The sequence below is a fragment of the Anolis carolinensis genome, chromosome 1, assembly GCF_035594765.1.
Source record: "Anolis carolinensis isolate JA03-04 chromosome 1, rAnoCar3.1.pri, whole genome shotgun sequence".
Classification (NCBI taxonomy): domain Eukaryota; kingdom Metazoa; phylum Chordata; class Lepidosauria; order Squamata; family Dactyloidae; genus Anolis; species Anolis carolinensis.
The window spans coordinates 39065478-39086021 of record NC_085841.1 but is presented as its reverse complement, the minus strand read 5'-3'; the positions used below and the strand labels follow the sequence as shown (position 1 = coordinate 39086021).

The window sequence follows — 20544 nt, the reverse complement described above, 5'->3', positions numbered from 1 at the left end:
AAAAACGTATTTATAATTCATATCTTATTCAAAACAGAGGGAAGCTTATCAAATACATGGAATGAAAAATTCAGTTCTTTACCGAAAACAACCATTTGGAAAGGCAAAAATTCAGGAGCTACTGTAGAAATGGTAAGGAGCAACATTTTTCCCATCTTTATAATTTAACACAAGTATAGCTTGTCTTTCTTCAGTCTTGAGGCTGAAGGTGGCTTCCATGGGGTACCTGGGTTGTCATCAGAGCTAGACTTGTCTTCATTCAGCTTTTTTGCTTTTAGGGGGGGGGGAACTATTTTCTTCTTGGGCTCACAGTGAAATCAAGTTTCAAAACTATTTTCATAAAGCTGATCAAAAAGATAATGTCCTTGTTTTTTTCTCATGGGTTTGTTGTAATACAGAAAGATACAACTTTTCTCTCTTTTGACTCAGAGGTTTGGGGTTTGGGTTTGTTTTGCTTTAGCCTTTCAGAAGTTCAAAACGAAGTCGTTCCTTTTGTGAAGAAGAAGAAAAACAAATGACTACAAGATCACCCAAAAGAAACCAGAGAGTTGCCATGGTTCCACAGGTATGTTAATCTTTAAAAATGCTTATATTCATAGATTGATAGGCTACATATTTTTCTTTTTTCTCTTCAGATTGATTTGGCCTGTTCAGAAGGCCTAGGAGACGTTACAACAAGCAAAGGAAACACAAAGCATAAATGCAGTATATCAAGCATAGGTTTTATATTTATTGAAGACTAGGCTTGAGCACTGATCTGTTTTTAGCCGTTTCCTTTGGCTTCTCTGGAAGGCGGCAACAGCAAGGGCCCAGCCGTCACAGATCCCCATCCGTAATGGGACCAAGTGGCAGCTAGTCACGATTCGTCTGCTTTTCAGGAGCACGCGGTGCACAGAGAGACTGCCACGTGGTCCTTGCATGGAGTTTCCCTGGGAGCCCTGCCTGTTGGGCCAATTGGAGGAGAAGATCGCCATGACATGTCTCATGCAAGCTGAGTCTATTTAATGAGGCAACCGCCTCTATTTGCTCAGTTGCGTCCTCGTGCTTCAGTCCAATTGCCTCACCTTTGCCTTGCTACTGCTCACTCTCGAGCTAGCTCAGCTTGATTTTTTGGCTTGGCTTGGCTTCTTGAATCTTTTTGATTTCTCTTTTTGTAAATTCTTTTTATTTATTGGGACTACTGGGAGTTGGGAACATGCGGGGTGGGTGGGAGCATGCATGTTTTGGGACTTGGGAGAAGAGAGCATCTCTTTGCCCTTGGACTGCTTTGCTTTTTTAAAAAAACTATTTGGGTGACTCTGTTGAAAACCTTGAGTCACCTTTTGCAGAGCTTTAAATCAAACAAGATGTTACGAATAGAAGGTTAATTGAGTGGAGAAAACAAATTGATATGATGTTGAAATCATGAAGTTTACATAGATGTGAAGATGAAGTGTAGGAGGAGGATTCAGATAACAACTGATATAAAACCAGAGCTGTCAGGTTGCTTCTTAAACCACTCCTAGACCTGCTGAGATGAAGAAACAAATAAACAATGGTTTATCTCCCATTTATGAAGATACTAAACCCAGTTGTTACAAAACACTCTCTTCATCCTTAGGCAAAACATGAGTTTCTCTCTAAATGAATAATTGAGAGAAGCTGGATTTTTTAATATCTCATGAATCTCAGGGGTAGTTTCAGATGATACCTAAAACACTTTCAATTTCCCTGTATTAAAACAGACCATATTGAAAATGGTAATATTTCACTTTTAAAGTTTCACCTTTTTATCTGTTAGTAATGTCTATTTGTCTTTTTATTGTCTAGAAGTTCACAGTAACAATGCCAACACCAGACAAAAAAGCATCGCAGAAGATTGGATTACGGCTGCGTAACTTGCTCAAACTTCCTAAAGCACATAAATGGTGTATATATGAATGGTTCTATTCAAATATAGATAAGTATGTGTGACCTTTTATCTTTTCCTTAAAGCACATTACAGAGATCAAACTATATGTGTATATCACCTTATGGCTGTACTCTGTTATGAGAGGAATCAACAGCTTTTAACAATATTCAATATTGTTAAAACAGTTCATCTATGTGTTTTGGTATGAAATTGTTTCCATGTTAGACGTTTTAAAGAATTATTGCTGATTGTTTTCTAGTGGCTCAAATATACCTCTTGATCTAATTCTTATTGCTATCATTAGCCTTCCATATTTTGATGATAGAGCATAGTTATGTCTAAAAATTTCTTTTTATAGGTTGCAGACTTTATTGTTGTATTTAACTGTTGAAACTTTTATAGTGAGAATTTTTAAAGGTAAATAATAAATTTCCCATAATAAACAGAAATACATATGCTTGTTTAACTGTATTGTTTTCAAATTGATTGCATCAACCTTAACGATTTTCTCAGTAATAACATTTTATTTGTTCTTGTCTGTATTTATGATAAAACATTCCCTATTCAGGTACAACACTATCTATTTTGAGTAAATAGACAAGGAGGGGAGCACAGTAGTCTTCTGCCTCCTATTTCATTCCTTCCACATGTGAAAAATGACAGTTTGAAGAAAACAATGTTTTCTGTGCATTCAAGAATTATGCGGAAAATCTCCATGACCAGAGGAGGCTCTCTTCTTACACTGTCATTCTCTATGTATGAGGACAGCAAGTGACTTGAACTTCAGTTTAGTTACCAGTAATATTTGACAAATTTAGAGCAATAAGAATGGTTTTGCTTGAATATTACCCATATTTTACTTGATTCTAACGTTCACATTTTTGGGGCTAAATTATATCTCCTTAATTGAGGTGTGCATTAGATTCAGTGGCATATTAAAATCGTGCATGTAAACCCACCTGCATGAAAAGGCCCAGAAGGACAAAGTGGGTGTGAAGAGGGTGTTCCCAGTGGTGGCGGCAGTGTCAGGGCTCCATGGCACCCAGAGAAGGAGAAGTAACATCAAGCTGGCAACCCAGTCATTCCAACTACTTAGCTGCAGTTCCTGTCTCCTCCTGGATGGTCCCTCACCCGCCTTCCCTGCCCCCCGAGGCTCAGTCCAGTGCAGTTCTCAATTGGCCTCTGGAGACCATGCCCTATGAGGAGCATCTTAAAGAGCTGGATATGTTTAGTCTGTAGAAGAGAAGGTTGAGAGGAGACATGATAGCCATGTTTAAATATTTGAAAGGCTGTCACAAGGAAGAAGAGACTGCCCTGGAGACTAGAACCTGGAGTAGTGGGTTCAAATTACAGTAAAAGTGGATTCCTCCCAACCATGAGAGCTGTTCTTTGCCTTGGAGTGCAATGGAATTGATTTACAATGTATTGTACAACTTATATATGTGTTTTATTATAAGCCGCCCTGAGACCCCTATTGGGTGAGAAGGGCGGGATATAAATATTGTAATAAATAAATACATAAATAAATAAAGGAAGCTCTTTCCTTGGAGGCTTTTAAAGAGAGGCTAGATGGCCATCTGTCAGGGTTGCTTTGATTCTACTTTTCCTGCATGGCAGGGGATTAGACCAGATTGCCCAAGTGGTCTCTTCCAACTCTATTATTCTATGATTCATTTGCAAGGCCTTCAAAACCTACTTCTTGGTTTGAAGGTCTTGTGAATGAGGCCCATTGGTGACTTTGGCAATGTAATTTAGCAAGCCCTGAACTGATGGGGTTGCATGGTTTCCCAAATTGCCTTATTCGCGCTTCCTGCCTCCCTGATGTGCTAGACCTGTGACATTTAATGGCAAATCCATTTTTGTAATGCATACCTTCAAAATTAAAGTGTGCATTACATTCCATGATGCATGATACTCGAGTAAATCTGGACATGACAAATTAAAAGTTATCAGAATTCTAGCTTTTGAGACAAAGATAGCATTGCTGTTTCTTGCTTTTTGATCACTTATACTTTCAACTTGATCAACTAAAAAAAGTATTTCATTTGTTTTCAAGATGTCCTAAGGTGGCATCATGTATACATACATACAGAGAGAGAAAGAGAAATGATCTAAATGTAATGACAGAAAATCAACTGTTTTATACAGGCCATTGTTTGAAGGTGATAATGACTTCTGTGTCTGCCTAAAAGAATCATTTCCCAATTTGAAAACAAGAAAATTAACAAGAGTGGAGTGGGGAAAAATCAGAAGGTTGATGGGAAAGCCAAGAAGGTAAAACATATTATTTGAAAGAGCTAAGCATTAAACTGACATTTTTTGTTGAGGCTTGGTGATAGTGGATTTTGTTTGAAGGCTTCCTGTGTGATTTGTTTTTTTTTTTTTAATATAAATTTTTAGAATACAAACTGTGGTGTATACAAAAAAATTGAGTAAGAATTCAACTTTGCTTTTCTAATCCTTTACAGCAAACAGCTACATTCTGTGTTTGAATGAAAATAATTTGTTTAGGTAAACTTCAGTGTGAATGAATGGTGGGGAATTTAAACACTGTTTGCACCGTCCAGGTTGAGTCCTGAGAATCATACAATGGAAAGAGTATTTTAGTCCAACTCTGTTTGCCACACATAACCCGAGGGATTTGCCAAGCCGAGTCCCATGTAGGGTGATGATACTAAAAGCCTCATTTTGAAAGAGAGCATGTCCACTTGCATTGAAGGTACTTCTGAAGCTTCTTCTGAAAATGTTTTCCTGGTATCCTGAGGCCTGCAGATAGTTAGCAAGTGCCAAATATCCCTTCTTAGAAAAAGATATGAATTGATTTGGTTGTGGTACAATTTAAGCATCTTTGAGTGGAGGTGATTATTTGGATACATTTTGACCGACTTTGTGATCAGATCTTAAACTGAGAGCATAGTCTCCCTAATGCAGCAATAGGGGAATTGCAATCCAATCCATGGCCAATCCCTGTCTAATGGGTGCCCAGGGGTAGCTTAATATTTTGAGGGGCAGAGCTTTTCAATGCCTCTTGCTGTCTTAGCAAATTTAAATACCATTGACACTGAGATTCTTTTAGATTAAATTTTGCTATGAGAGCAGAAGCACTGGTCTCCTTCAGTTGCTTCCTTCATCACTAGAAAGCTGATTCCAAATGATAGTGCTAGCATCCACTACTCAGTTTCCTGGTTTCTCTTGTCTCCATATTTTTAAATCTACATGAAACTACTGACCGAGTTCATTTCAAGCTCTGAACTGGTGCATCAATATTCTGATGGTACCCAGTTTTATCAGTCATTTTCATCAAGTGAAGTAGTAGACATGTTCAAAGTAATTGAGATGAGCAATAAACTGAATGACAACCAATAAAATGAAATTAACAATTAGTTGGTTGTTCAACTAGGAGGTGATCAACCTATTCTAGTCATTGGGAATATGTATCACTTGTGTTTAAGAACTTCCATTAGCATTTCTGTTTTTTGTTTGTTTGTTTGTTTTCAACCCAAATTCAAAGAGCTGATGCTTAACTTTCTGTGCTTGGGACTGGGATAACTGTAACAACATCCGCTTCCATTTTAATCTAACTGTACATTGAGACCACATTTAGACCTCCACCTCTGAGAGGGTCCCACCATCTCAGGTGAAACAGAGAGAGAACGCAATGCCTACTTTAATATGATTTTGGCGCTCAACAGACTCTTACTTAATATTACTATTCTAATGATGGTTTTATTTTGCAAATCCTGTCTAATGGTTTGTTGCATTTTTATATTTTTTTGCAAATCATCCTGATAAATTTATATTCAAGGGAATATATTAATCAATTTACTAAACTAATGAAATCATCAGGGGGTGGGATTGCAGTAGAAAACCTTCCTTCCATAGGTCACCTCAATGTATGTTGTTCATCTAGCACAGTTAGCTTGAAACAATACAAATGTATTTTAGTATAAATCATTACACTGCTCATCATTTTGTGTCACTGATTTTTCCTCAAGCATTCAATTGAAATGATGTTCTGCAAACCTTTTAACAGCATGTAAAAATAAACTGGTTTTATATTAGTTCAACTAAAGGCAGCCCTGTCCCAGGCCTCGTTTGTTCCAAAAACTTGCCTAGTGCCTGAAAAATCTGAATTCATCAGCTCATTGAGACTCTTCATCTTCACCTTACTGGCCCTTCTTGTAGAACAGTCATGTTTTTGAAAAAGCTGCCATGGAAGAACTATCTTTTAACCCTTCATCACATTAGCCTACTTTCGGCTTCCAGTACCTCATTTCTTCTTGTCATTGTACCAACATGCATCACATCTGGTTCGTTTCTTCTTAGATGATGCCTAAGGTCCACAACTTTCATTCCAGGCAAGCAATTTGCTATACACACCCTTGACAGCTTTCTAGCCTTCTAATGGTCAGGTCACTCATAATTACAAAACCCATCAGTCCTTGGGACATAAAGGATGCTTTCTTTCTACTAAGAGGTAGAACCCACCTAAGTAATTAATTTCCTTCTATATTAAAATGATGACCTTCTTCTCCAATTCTCTCATTCTCTGACTATCCAAAAGCCATCACAACACTCCTAGGGTCCAGTAATCTTTCTGTTTAATTCAGCTTCTGTGAGTCAAAATAAGCACATATGCAGAACTTCTGCCCAACAGATTGATAGTTGTCCTCGTTACTGACAGCACCATAAATGGGGTAGGCACAATGCCCTCTGTACAATATCTATATAGAGGCTGTCCCTGGAATACAAACAAGATAGGTTCTGTAGGTTTATTCTTAAGTTAAATTTGTATAAAAGTCAGAACAGGTACGTTTTTAAAGGGTAACTGCAGACAATTATTTTTGTTTTAGAGTAGTTTTGGATAGCTTAAGGAAGGGCTAACACCACTGTAATGTCCGTCTTACTGTCTGTCTTCAGAAAAATTCTACTCACTTTCTGTCACTGTGACCACTGTATGTTGGAAAAATAGACTTGTTATGAAAACAAAGATTGATGATAAAGCTTCAGTGGAGACGCCCTTTTCCCCGTGATTACTCTTTCAGGAGTGAATTTCCCTTTCTGGGGTGAATTTTCTCTCAATTTCTATTGTCTCATCGCCGCTTGTAACTAGGAATCATATGTATATCAAATGTTTGTAACTCAGGGACTGCCTGTATACATTAATAATAGGTTTGTTTGCTTAGGGAACTGAATTATCCTCTTAAAATGTTGTTGAATGACTGAATTTCCCATTCTCCTTATTCTGTTAAATTTGGATAGTCAGTTAATTTACAAAGGAGCTTGTGTCCCTTTCTCCTGAGGCATCATCTTATCAATAGACCTTGCTTTCACGGCTTACAAAGGATACATGTATGAATAAATGAGTACATTTAAAGGCATCAGAATAGTTCTGCTTACTGTTTTGCAGATGTTCTTCTGCATTCTTTGAAGAGGAAAGGTCAGCGTTAAAACAGAAACGGCAAAAAATTAGACTTTTGCAGCAGCGAAAGGTGGCAGATATATCCCAGTTTAAAGATCTTCCAGAAGAAATTCCATTGCCACTAGTTATAGGAACAAAAGTAACAGGTACTTTTTCATCTTTAAATGAAACAGATGTTTTGAGTGATGTTAAGTTATTAAGACAGGAGTATAACATGAAGATAATTAAAGGAGTAAAGCTGTTGGTATTGCACCATCCATAAAACAGGATTACCTTTCCTCAGTGACCTAAGAGTTTGAGTGATCTAAAGTAGCACAGCTTGTTATAAGACGCAAAATGAGCCTTTGCTTGACAGAAGAGCCTGTATCCTGAAGTCTGTGTTAGCTTTCACAAGCCTCTTTTATACACTTGGGAATGCCATAATTGGTGCTTTCCAACATGTAGTAGTAGTAGTCATAGTAGTAGTATGTTTATTTATAGCTCACTCTTCTCTCTACAAAAGACACAATACAATTTAAAACCTAGAAATATCCAAACATTAAAATAGGAGTAAATATTAACAATATTAAACAGTTGAAATCCTTAAAACCAATTAAAAGTCTATTCATAACTAAAACCACAGTATCCCCTGACTTCTGTAAAAATCTTCCTGAATAAAAAAGTTTTAGCCTGCCACCAGAAGGACAACAGGGAGGGGGCCATTCCGGCTTCCCTGGCAAGGAGTTCCAGAGTTGAGAGGCAGCTACTGAGAAGGCCAGCGCTCTTGTTCCCACCAACTGAGGGCCTCTCCTGAAGATCACAGGGCCTGGGCAGGTTGGTTCAGGAAGATGTAATCAGGCAAAAAGCCTGGACCTAAGCCTTCCAGGGCTTTAAAGGTCATAACCAGCACTTGGAATTATGCCCAGAAACAAACTGGCAGCCAGTGGAGCTACTGCATGAGGGGGGTTGTCCGCTCTATGCTAGCAACCTGGCTGCAGCTCTCAGAACCAGCTGAAGTTTCCGAGGACTCTTCAAAGGCAGACCTGGCCACTGCAGAGGCCTGGACCTCCTAAATTCAGCGCTAAATCCAGGAATACCCTCAAACTGCAGGCCTGTGTCTTCAAGAGGAGTGTAACTCCTTCCAGCATCGTTTGAATCTTTATTCCCTGATCTTCCTTCTGACTGACCAGGAGCACTGCTGTCTTGTATGGATTAAGTTTAAGTTTGTTTACCCTCATCTAGTCCATTACTGATGACAAACACTTAGGGTCAGGGCAGCTTCCTTGGCTTTAGGTGGAAAGGAATTACAAAATTTGGTATCTGCATATAGATGGCATCATACTCCAAAACTCCAGATGATCTCATCCAGCAGTTCCATGTATATGCTAAACAGCATGGGGGACCCCACAGGTCAATAGATAGGAATGGAAAAAGAGTCCCCCTACCACCTCTAAGTGCACCTCTCCACTGTAAACGTACCAGAAGGATACCACTGTCAATGGTATCAAAAGCCACTGAGAAGTCAACAAGAACCAACAGGGTCACACTCCTCCTGTCCAGTTCTCTCTAGGTCATCCACCAAGGTGACCAAAGCTATCTCTATTCCATAGCCAGGCCTGAAACCAGATTGAAATGGATCTACATAATCCAGAAATCCCTGGAGTTTGGAGGCCATCACACACTCCAGAACCTTTCTCAAAAAGAGAGGTTAGACACTGGCTGATAGTTATCCATTATGGATGGGTTCAGGTATGGCTTTTAAATATAGGTCTCACAACTGCCTTCTTTAAGCAAGTTGGAATTCTGCCTTATTCCAAGGAGGCATTGTCCACAGCCTTCACCCACTCTGTCAGTCTCCCTCTAACCTGTTTGATCAGACAGGAAAAGCAAGGATCTAGAATACCTGTGGTAGCTCTCGCCTCTCCAAGGATCCTTTTCCTAAGCTATTGTATCCTAATGAATCAGTTTTCTATAGCTGAGACAGTATTATCATTTCATTACATTGATATTACTTTATGCCCTGCTGGAATCTAGCTGCCCTGATACTATCTGCCTAGATTATCCCTATACTATCCACTACTGTAGGGCAGTAGGAATGTATATTTATCTTTTGCATGTTTTTTTATTAAAAAAATAACATTCTGAGAACCCATTTTTAAATTTTAAAACACTGCAGGTTCTGACCTTTAGTAGGTGATAAAAAGGTGAACAGTGCTCAGGAAAGCTGTGAAATTAGATCAGTGGAGCACATTGTCTTTTGTTCTTGCCCCTCTCCTTTTCATTTGGAGACATAACTGCAAATTACTTGTACAACTCACTTAAGGTAATATATTATATCCAAAACTTACTTATTTTGCAAAATCATACCAGATGCAAAATCCAGTTTTTCATACCACATATGGCAAACGGGTGGCCTACTGCTGGGTTCTGTCACAACTCCCATCAGTCAAAACCGCCTGAGCATTATCAGTATTTAGCAATGATGGGATTTGTAGTCCAGAAATGTTTGCAGGACCACAGATCACCTGAGCTTGGCACAGTGCTAGAGAAGGTTTTTCCAGACTTTGCTCTCTTCATTCCTTGGCAGGCAATGTATGCCAATATTTATTGAAAATGGTATAAAATATTATTTTCCTTCAATTAAGATTCTGATTTTTATCATTTATAATAGCACGGTTACGTGGTGCCCATGACGGACTCTTCACAGGACAGATAGATGCTGTAGATACTCTTAATGCTACCTACAGAGTAACATTCGAAAGGACAGGGCTTGGAACGCATACAATCCCAGACTATGAAGTCCTCGTAAGTTATGCATTCTGTTTTCATGTCTTCATGCAGAAAATATTTTTCCTAAAATAATAAATCCCATCTCTTTAACTCAGTAAAATATTATACCATTATAATTTCTCAGTGCATTATATTTTCTCACTCAAGATGCCACTAAAACATTTCTTCAGCTTCTAAGTTGCAGGAAATAATTTTAAAACTTTTTTTCCTTCTGTCATTTCAGAGTAACGAGCCTAATGAAACCATGCCTATTGCTGCCTTCGGACAGAAACAACGACCTTCTAGATTTTTTATGACCCCTCCTCGGTTACATTATACACCTCCCCTCCAATCACCAATTACAGTAAGTAACAAACAGAAGATATTTTTCTTCATTCGGTATATTTATAAATTGTGGAATTGTGGAGTGACTTAGGGACAATTATTTATCCTCATGCCCTTCACAGTGTGGTACTGGCACTACAGATACATCACTCCCAGTTTAATTTTAGCCAGTTTTCAACTATTTGGGTGGAGTCAGGCATGGATCCTCAAACCACCACATCTCAAATTCTTTTTTAAAATGGCAGGTGCATTCTTGTCCCACAACAAGCCCCGCCTCCTCATTTGTTGTGGGACAAGAATGCATCTGCCATTTAAAAAAAAGAATTGGGATATGGTGGTCGAAGGACTTTGGGGGCTTCAGGAGTCATAACATGGACCCATACATTTTGTTGTGGTCTACATACTGTGCTTTGCCAACCCTGATTTAAAGCAGATGAGCAGTGCAATATATTCTAATGTTTTGTTAATGCAGGGTGATGTTTCTATTACACCTTTTTAGAAATAAATTACAAAATGCAACTTTCTTTCTTGTCCAGGACAATGATCCTTTACTCGGACAGTCTTCTTGGAAAAACAAAATTTCGGGCTCAGATAGTGAAACATTGGGTGGTTTTCCAGTAGAATTCCTTATCCAAGTGGTGAGTGCTAATTTTTAATTTCAGTTTTGTACTGATATCAAACCTTTTGAACAGTTAATTTAACAAGAAATCCAGCAGTAGTAGTCTTCTGAGACTAAAAAAGACTTCAGTCTGCAATAATCTATGTAAGAATGTTCTTTTTCTCCATTAGTTTCAAAGATACAACTGCACTGCATTATGTCTTTTTATGTTAAAGCCAACTAATATGCTTATCTTTTTGAGTACTGGCTAATTCAATTAATTCACATAAGTGTCGTACATCCTTATTTATTGTCTGTTTCTTCTACATATCTGAGGTCTAAATCTCTGCTTGTGGTTTTTAAAACTTTTTTCAGTGGTGCTTGTGCCAAACTTATGATTTCAGTTATACATATAGAGACATGTAAGAGAGCACATGTCATTCCGGGAGAATATTTTTTGGTCCCACTGAGCCACAATAACCACTAGATGACTTTGGAAAGCTTAAGAAGTAGGCAGTGGCAATCCTCTGAATAAATCTTGTCAAAAAAACTTCAGTGAGAGGATTAGCATAAATTGGAGTTAACTTAAAGGAACATAACAATAAGCAACAATAAGGGCATGCATGTATCAAAATGAAATCATGCAACAAACAATTGGTCTACTTTTGTTCTATTATGTCCTGTCTATCAATATTTTCAGATCTATTCTACTCAATTTAATCAGTAGGATAATCCTGAAGAGACTGGTAAAAATGCAGGCAGTTTATTTTAAATGTGTTATACCTTTCTTGGTGCCAAATTGATTATCTATCTGTATAGGATTGGGTTACTTCATTACATAGTCAAAGGCAGGCTACTGGGACACAAGATAAAAGTCTCTACATTCTTGGGAATGTGCAGAAAATCTTTTAAAGGTCTTTCAGAAAAAACGTCTAAGGATGTCAAAAATGGTGAGTGGGGGGCTTCACTGAGGGCTAATTGTACCCAGCGATCATAAAACTGGGAAGATAATCCAAGGAAGGAGTTTATGGGTGGAATGTATTGTCCTGAAAGAAGTCATGACTGTTTGGCTAGCTAAGCATTTTATGTATCTGTCAAATTTTGATTTAGTTTGTTGATGAACATTTGAAATAATCTTTGCTCAGTTTATTCAGTTCTTTAAAAATGGTATTTTGCTTTAAATATCCTTCAACCCAATCTTCAAGCTTAAAAAATAAACTAACAAGGTCCATGCGTCTTTACAGGTTTTTTATTGTGGCTATTCTTTTGGAAAATCTTAGTACTTTAGGCTTAGTTCAGACACCATACCACATCATTATTAAAATACTTGAATTGTGATTTGGCTTGGAGGTTGCATTGTTAAACTGTGGTATGCAATTGCTTTGTCAAATCATTATAAAGAGTTTAAATAGGGCAGTTGTTATACAAAGACAGGAATGAACTTAAGGAGTTGAGTGCTGAGTGGATGAAATGAAATGCAGAATTGATAATAAATCAAACCTAAAAGCTATGTTAATCTCACTAAGGAAAATAACATAATGGTTACCTCAATAAATCCAAATGTAGTGTCCTCAGCCAGGTGACAAAGGAATGCATATATCTTTGAGAATATTTATGGTGATTAATCAAAGGCCTAGGATTACCAGGCAAATAAGTTAAACTAGTCAAAGTTAGGAAGAGGCTCTCCCTATTCTTTGTCTAGGCCTCTGCTTGTTAAACTGTGGATTTTGACCACCAGTGAGGTCCCCTTAGCTCAATGTTGGGATTGCAAAAAAAAAAAAATAGCAGCAGTAATATGCCACCTAGTAAAAAATGCTGTTTTAGATATTACACAAATCTGTTAGCAACAACTTGTAGAGTTTACATAGACTCTGCAGAAAATGTTTCAGCTGTACTTCTTTAAAAAAAGGGAAATCAGCCTGTTTAGAAAACCTTGCAAATGTTGATTTATTATCAATGAATGTCTGATTTCAATACTTGTTTTATATACCTGCATATCAAGGGTTACATAAAATTTCTCAGGTGAAAATAACAACAACAACAACAACAACAACAATAATAACATTAAAAATAATAATATTAATTGTTAAATATTAACAATAAGAAGAACATGCCTTGGCAGAATATGTAAAGGAAAGTGAAGAACCTGCTTTGATTGAAGTCAAAAATCAGAAACTCCTCAAACCACAGCAGACAAAAAATTAGTACAAGAAAACTGCACTACGAACCAAAGCTGACAGCTGGCACAACAAAGCATTGCGTGGGCAGTTCCTTGACAAAATTGAAGGAAAGGTTGATAAGGAGACGACCTGGCTATGGCCCACGAATGGAATACTGAAGAAGGAGACAGAAGGCCTAATTCTTGCAGCCCAGGAGCAAGCCATCAGAACAAATGCAGTTAAGGCCAAGATCGAAAAATCAGCCAGTGTCCCAAAATGCAGACTGTGCAAGGAAGCTGACGAAACTATTGCTCATATCCTCAACTGCTGTAAGAAAATCGCACAGACAGACTACAAACAGAGGCACAACTATGTGGCCCAAATGATTTATTGGAATTTATATCACAAGTACCACCTCCCAGCAGTAAAGAACTGGTGGGATCACAAACCTGCAAAGGTAGTGGAAACTGAACACGCAAAAATACTGTGGGACTTTGGAATACAGACTGACAAAGTTTTGGAACACAACACACCAGACCTCACGGTTGTGGAAAAGAAAAAAGTTTGGATTATTGATGTCGCCATACCAGGTGACAGTCAAATTGATGAAAAACAACAGGAAAAACTCAGCCGATATCAGTACCTCAAGATCGAACTGCAAAGGCTCTGGCATAAACCAGTCCAGGTGGTCCCTATGGTAATCAGCACACTGGCTGCCGTGCCAAAAGATATCAGCCGGCATTTGGAAACAATAAACATTGACAAAATTACGATCTGTCAACTGCAAAAGGCCACCTTACTGGGATCTGCACACATCATCCAAAAATACATCAGACAGTCCTAAACACTTGGGAAGTGTTCGCCTTGTGATTTTGTAATATGAAATCCAGCATGTATATCTCGTTTGCTGTGTCATACTGTGTCTGTGATAATAATAATAATAATAATAATAATAATAATAATAATAATAATAATAATAATAATAATAATAATAATATTTTATTTCTTACCTGCCTCGTGGCTTGAGGCGGGTTACAGAATAACTAAAACACATAAAAATTGAAAAAAAAAACCCACAAAAACACATATTAAAATGTATTTCTATAAAATACATATTAAAATACACAAAACAGAGATTAGGCAAAGGACATGAGTTTAAAATTCATGCTTAAAAACTGTCTTAAAATCTACCACAAGTGGGAAAAGTTTAAGAAACACTTGTCTAGGGAATATTCTAGTTTTGGGGGATAGTTTTTAAAACGGTTTATTTAAAAAAGGAGAGATATATCTGGCTTTCTCTGGTACACTTGATGTACCAGGAGTCCTCTTATTTTAAAAGATTATTACTGTGAAGCCATGGCTTGATCAAGGTTGCTCTAGCTATAAAGACAAACCTGTGTGCCAGGGCCACAGAGCAAAACATCTGGACAGTTTTGGGCTAGGAAATTGTGTGTGCATGTGTTCCACTTTCTCTGAGGCTATGGCAAGGACTTTTTAAAGTATTATCTAAATGCCCATACTTGATTTATACTGCATATTTTCATTCAAAACCCCACCCCATATATCAGTCAAGGGCAAGACTGGGGGCCAAAATTATGGATTTTGATATGTCCTGTGGATAAATTGAGGGTTCTTCTGTGGGAAAGGGAATTAGCTGCCCTTGATTGTCACTGCCATTTCCACAGCCAGGCATACAAAAAGGCCAGGAGCAACACTATGCCAGAGGATGTAGAAGGGTCCAGTGTTTCTTATAGGTTCTCTTGGGATGGACTAAGTGCTTGCTTTTCATAGCTTTACTTAGAGAAGAGGAAGGTTTCTCTTCTTATAAGAGTTAGAATACAGTAGTCACACTGACCCATGGATAAGCTGATCCAGGTTTTTTGTGTTGTTTTCTGACTTAAAAGTTCTATACTTATGCATGAAGAAATAGACAATATGTGCATTTCATCAGTGTCCAGCTCATGTCAGCTATATAAACAGTAGCGGTTTGTGAAGTTTTCATTCTTATAATATGTATTAAAATTCAATGAAATGATTATATTCTTCAGGGAATGTTTTATATTCTTTTCTTCAGACCAGATTATCAAAAATCCTTATGATTAAGAAGGAACACATAAAGCAGTTAAGAGAAATGAACACAGAAGCAGAAAAACTGGTAAATATCTAACCTTATTTCAATTAGCTCCTGGGTTTTAAAAAAATATTTTAGTACAAATAAAAGCCAGACACATAACAGAATTCATATTGAAGGTTCCTACATCTTTCCCACGTATTTTCAAGCTTTTCCTATCATCTCTTCAATGTTATCAATGTTGAATGCTTTCATGTGGGACAGGAGAGGGTTACACAACTATCTACCACTGTCAAAACTGAAACCTATTTAGATGAAAGCTATTTAGGATTACATCAAAGAATATCTGGCAGAATCATTTTTAATAGATTAATTAGCCAGATGAGCTCCTCTCAATCTCATGCTCAGGTAGTAATGGGAAAGAGATAATAGGGAGAAACAATAAAATACTGTGGCTACACGATTCTTTATTCATTCGATTAGAAGATTGATATATTGTTTTTAATAGAAAATTTTCAAAGCAAAAGACAAAATCGAAATATGAACCATAGAGCATAAATTTAGGAAAAAATACTGTATAGTTTCACCACTGGGAGATGATATTTAAAAGAATAACACATTGCCCATTATATTTTATAGCTGATATATTATTTATCTTCATTACTCATCACTCACAGAATAAATTCTTTGTAAATCAGCATTTGAAGACATTTCCTAGAAGTGATACTTAGCCTTGTAAATAAGGTGCACAGGTTATCTAAGCATGTTGTTTCCAGTGGAATTCAAAACTCACTCATCCCCTAAGCCAGGCATGGGCAAACTTCCGCCCTCCAGGTGTTTTTGACTACAATTCCCACAACTCCCACAATTCCAGTAGGCTGGAGGGCTGAAGTTTACCCATGCCTGCCCTAAGCTATGCTGATAGGCCTCACACCAGTGGTTCTCAACCTGGGGTTCCCAGATTTTTTTGGCCTTCAACTCCCAGAAATCCTAGCAGCTGGTAAACTAGCTGGGATTTCTGGGAGTTTTAGGCCAAAAACATCTGGGGACTCCGGGTTGAGAACAATTGCCTCACACAGAGCCAATGATGGGAAGTGAGGACCACCCTTCTATTGCTTAGCTTATATTTCCAGGAGTTCATAGTAGCACCAGACAGAAATCTTTCACTCTGAGCTATAAAAAGGAAAGATGATAAAAACAGGTTTTGACATTATCAGTGTTGGTAATTTAGATTTATTTCAAACACTTAATTTTGAAAGGCCGCTATTCACTTGGTAATACTTCATGAAGATTTTAAATATTTTCACAATTTCCTAATGAGCTAGTGTTGTCCATAGACACTTCCAGGGTCATGTGGCCAGCATGACTGCATTTAGCGCAATTACCTTCCCACCAGAGCGGTATCTGTTGATCGACCCATATCTGCATGTTTTCGAACTGCTAGGTTGGCAGAAGATGGCGCTAACAATGGGAGTTCACCCTCTCCCTACATTCGAACCGCTGACCTTTCAGTCAGCAAGTTCAGCAGCTCAGCAATGTAACCCACTGGACCATTGGGGGCTCTGCAATAAAAGGTTAAATGCAATAAATAAATATGACAGAGTATTGCTTTGTATCCTTATTTTGTTTTTAAATTTTGTTTTGTTTTTGTCATTTGTACAGAAATCCTATTCTATGCCTATAGGTATTGAATTTCAGAGAAGATATGCAACAATTGTTTTAGATCTTGAACAACTGAACAAGGATCTAAACAAAGTTCTGCATAAAGTCCAGCAGTATTGTTATGAGGTAAAATATAACTCAGCACTTTCCAAATAAACATAACTACAGTCATCAGAGACATATGCATTCCAGTTTCCCCATGCCTGCTCATACACTCCACTTGTTACACTAGACCTACTCTAGGAATATCCGGTTTTCATCAAAACAAAGAAAGGTTTCCATCTATTTTACTTACTTAAATACAAGAGGACTTGTTCAAGCAATTTAATCTAATATGATGCCACTCAATCGGGTAGTGAGTGACTGGAGGAGTAAATTTTCCTGTAACATGATTCACAAGTTATGCCCCACTTCTTTCTTTCGTATGTGATTCCTCTTTTCCTTGAAGTTTGCAGTAGTAAATGACAGCAGGCACAAACTTGCCCTTGAATCTTGAAAGTGAGAACTGTGCAGCTTGCAAGACTTTGTTAAACAGCATTTCCCAGCATCCTTTGACATTGACTATGTTTGTTAGAATTGCTAATTTCATCCCAGTTCTATTTGCAGTGGGTCATTTTACTCCAAGTAATTCAGCCTGGAAGAGAAAAGTCCTGTTTAATCATGGGCTGGAAGGCACTTCATTACAGTATATCAAATAAAGCAATATGTGCCTGTGAACAGAGGCAGAGTCTCTTTCACTCATCATCAAAATGCCACTGTCAGACCCTGCCTTGACCTCCCACACTATACAGGATTAAGGCTAATGCGCTGACAGATAATCTGGTTTAAAATCCCAGAATGCCCCACCATTGAAAAAGTTATATGGCATAATAGAAGGCTACAGGATTGAGGGGCTATTTATATATGGCTAAAAAATTTAGAAGCAGAGGCTAAATCAGACAGTAAACTTCCCCGCTAGATTTGGACTGCTGCTCCAATCAGCCCAGCATAGCCAGTGGTGAGGGATCATGGGAGAGTAGTCTAAAAATAACTGGGGGACCACAGTCGCCCACTCCTGATCTAAATAAATCTGAGTGGGAGATAAAATAAGACCTACTCCCATTGCCATATAAAGAGAAGGGCATGATCAGCAGTATCTTTTCACTAAACAATCTTGATATCTATTATTAGGGCAAAAATGTTCAACCTGAAGGTAACTGAAGCTTTGCTATTGTAGTAATTAAAATAGCAATTGCTTCCTTCTATACATAATGCAAGTAGATCTTTTGCTGTCTTTCCCCAACCTAGTACCCTCCAGATGTTTGGATTCCAGTTCTAATGCAATGATGAGGGATCATGCATGCTGAAATCCAGAACATCTGAAAGATGCTAGGTTGAGGAGGGTTGTACTCCATCAGTCCATTTTAGGCAGGAGCGGTAATTATATGGCCTTCCAAAGGTCTTTCTCATTGACTGTGCCAATAATTGCAGGGAGTTGCAATGTAAATACTTTTTTTCTTCTCTCAGCTTGCCCCAGATCAAGGTCTCCAGCCTGCAGATCATCCCACAGATCTAAGACGAAGATGCGAAGAAGAAGCTCAGGAGATTGTCAGACAATCAAATACATCAACAACAGGACAGCCTTGTGTTCAAAGTGAAAACCTTACTGATTTAATTGCTAGACTTACAGCAATATTACTACAGATTAAGGTAAGTGATACTAACAGAATAAAAAAGATTGTTCCCCCTTTTTAGGGACAGGAATACCAGAGGCCACCTTGACAATATGCAAAGCAGGGTTTGTCTTGTCTTTAGCTCTGTCCCACACCATGTGCATATTTGAGTATCGGTGTCACTGCCTGATGACTTTATCATTGTCAGCCAATCCTCCACCCCCTATGCAGGATGCAAATGGTCGTCTCCCTAATTTGTTTCCCTAATTTGCGTTTTTCTGTCATACATACATAACCTTTTGTGTGTTATGTGGCATAGAATTTGTGGTGGTTGTGTGAACTTCATGAAGCTACTAAACCTGTATTATATCTTGATATTCTAATCTTATTTATTTTAGTGTTTGGCAGAAGGAGGTGATCTAAATTCCTTTGAGTTTAAATCGTTAACAGATTCATTAAATGACATCAAAAATTCTATAGACTCTACAAACATCAGGTAATAAATAGTCACATTTCAAACATTAATATTATTAGTGTATTCATAATGTTGGACATTTTAGAAGCATGAACAATATTTTCCCCTTCAGTTGTTTTCAGAATAATGTTGAAATCCACGTTGCACACATCCAGAGTGGCCTCAGCCAGATGGGAAATTTGCATGCCTTTTCTGCAAATAACACCAACAGAGACTGAGAGAAGTGTCCACCCCAGACTCAAGTGTACAGAATGTAGTTGTGGAAACACCGTCTTATATAAGCTTCACCAAATATCCTGACTGCTGAAAGACAAGGGAAAGAAGAGGATATTTTGAGACTGGTTGAGGTACTTCTGAAGAAACCAGCATAAAATTACCAGCATTGCTATAGACTTCATCACTGGCTATGCACATACAGTATCTTGTTTGAACACCTAACCCTTAGTTTAAAAAGTATATATGTTGTTTTAAGCTGAAAGTTATGCAGACATGTTTTATATAAAGTAAGAATATTTTAAATTGAATTGCAGCTTATTTTGTCAACTATTAACAGATGTGTTTTGACAACAGTGAAAAGGAAGTGACATAAGCATGGGCTTGTATTGACTTGTTCTTGAAAGCCATAGTACTTAGTACTTGTGTCTTATTGCCTTTTGAAAATGTAGTAATTGGTAAAGCAGTGTGTGCATTTCCTGTACCTGGGAAGTAGCAGCAGAGTAAGGTTTGCAAAGGAGTAGTAGTGGATAGATAGCTATTGTACACTTGCTGATACTGGGAATCCTTGTAAATCAGTTTAAATATCTCTGGAATATTTAATTTATCGTAACTTATAAAAGTAATCTAATGAAGGAGTAGAAAAGAACTGCTGAATTCCCAGAAAGTGGTAATAATTGCTATGTTGCATCCATAATGGGCAAAAAAAAATAATTGGTAATATTTTTATTGATTTGTTTGCACAGTTTTAAACTCAGTATCTGGTTATCAAAGAATAAGAGTTTTAAAAAGCAGTTGGATAGTCAGTCCTCTAAGCTGCCTAAAAAAATAAAAAGCAAAGACCTGAGGAATATACAGAAATACCAATCTTGTAAAAAGGGTATATTGAGTTGTTTATTTAGTATAGTCTTACAAAACTTCAGTGTAATAAATTGTTTCCAGATTTGAATTCTCAGATAGCTCTAGCAATGTTTCGATTCTTTAATTCCTCATAAAATGAGGTCTTTTGTATGTTAATGTATAAAGAAAATATAAACAATTATTTTCAATTTAAAATTTTGTATAGTTTTAAAAATGCTTCTGTATTCCGTGTCTGTATTTGTGCTGCTTCAAAACATAACAGCAGAGTCTATATTTAGCAAAGCCTGTTCTTTTAAGAACTGCATAAATATTTTATTCTCATTGATTTATGTAAATTGCAGTGTTTTAAGGCTTGAAGTAATTTCCAAATATGTAGTGACTATATTTTAAGAGGTGCATTTTTGCCCAGAGATGTGGGAAATATGGTAGAGAAAGTTTAGGTTTCTT

General features: G+C 37.5%; 1 protein-coding gene across 2 annotated transcripts in view; it reads left to right on the top strand.

The window, feature by feature from the left end:
• The window catches only part of lin9 (lin-9 DREAM MuvB core complex component), a 30822-nt gene extending 10509 nt beyond the window's left edge, over positions 1 to 20313 (top strand). For both annotated transcript variants that reach the window (XM_062972825.1, XM_062972820.1), the window contains exons 3-15: positions 38 to 132; positions 461 to 565; positions 1810 to 1943; positions 4040 to 4165; positions 7302 to 7459; positions 9964 to 10097; positions 10306 to 10425; positions 10943 to 11044; positions 15238 to 15318; positions 16897 to 17022; positions 18403 to 18585; positions 18947 to 19044; positions 19136 to 20313. In XM_062972825.1, the coding sequence (XP_062828895.1) occupies positions 38 to 132; positions 461 to 565; positions 1810 to 1943; positions 4040 to 4165; positions 7302 to 7459; positions 9964 to 10097; positions 10306 to 10425; positions 10943 to 11044; positions 15238 to 15318; positions 16897 to 17022; positions 18403 to 18585; positions 18947 to 19044; positions 19136 to 19241 (1568 nt within the window). In that variant the 3' untranslated portion in view covers positions 19242 to 20313. The remainder of the gene's footprint in view (positions 1 to 37; positions 133 to 460; positions 566 to 1809; positions 1944 to 4039; positions 4166 to 7301; positions 7460 to 9963; positions 10098 to 10305; positions 10426 to 10942; positions 11045 to 15237; positions 15319 to 16896; positions 17023 to 18402; positions 18586 to 18946; positions 19045 to 19135) is intronic.
• The last annotated feature ends 231 nt before the right edge of the window (positions 20314 to 20544 follow it).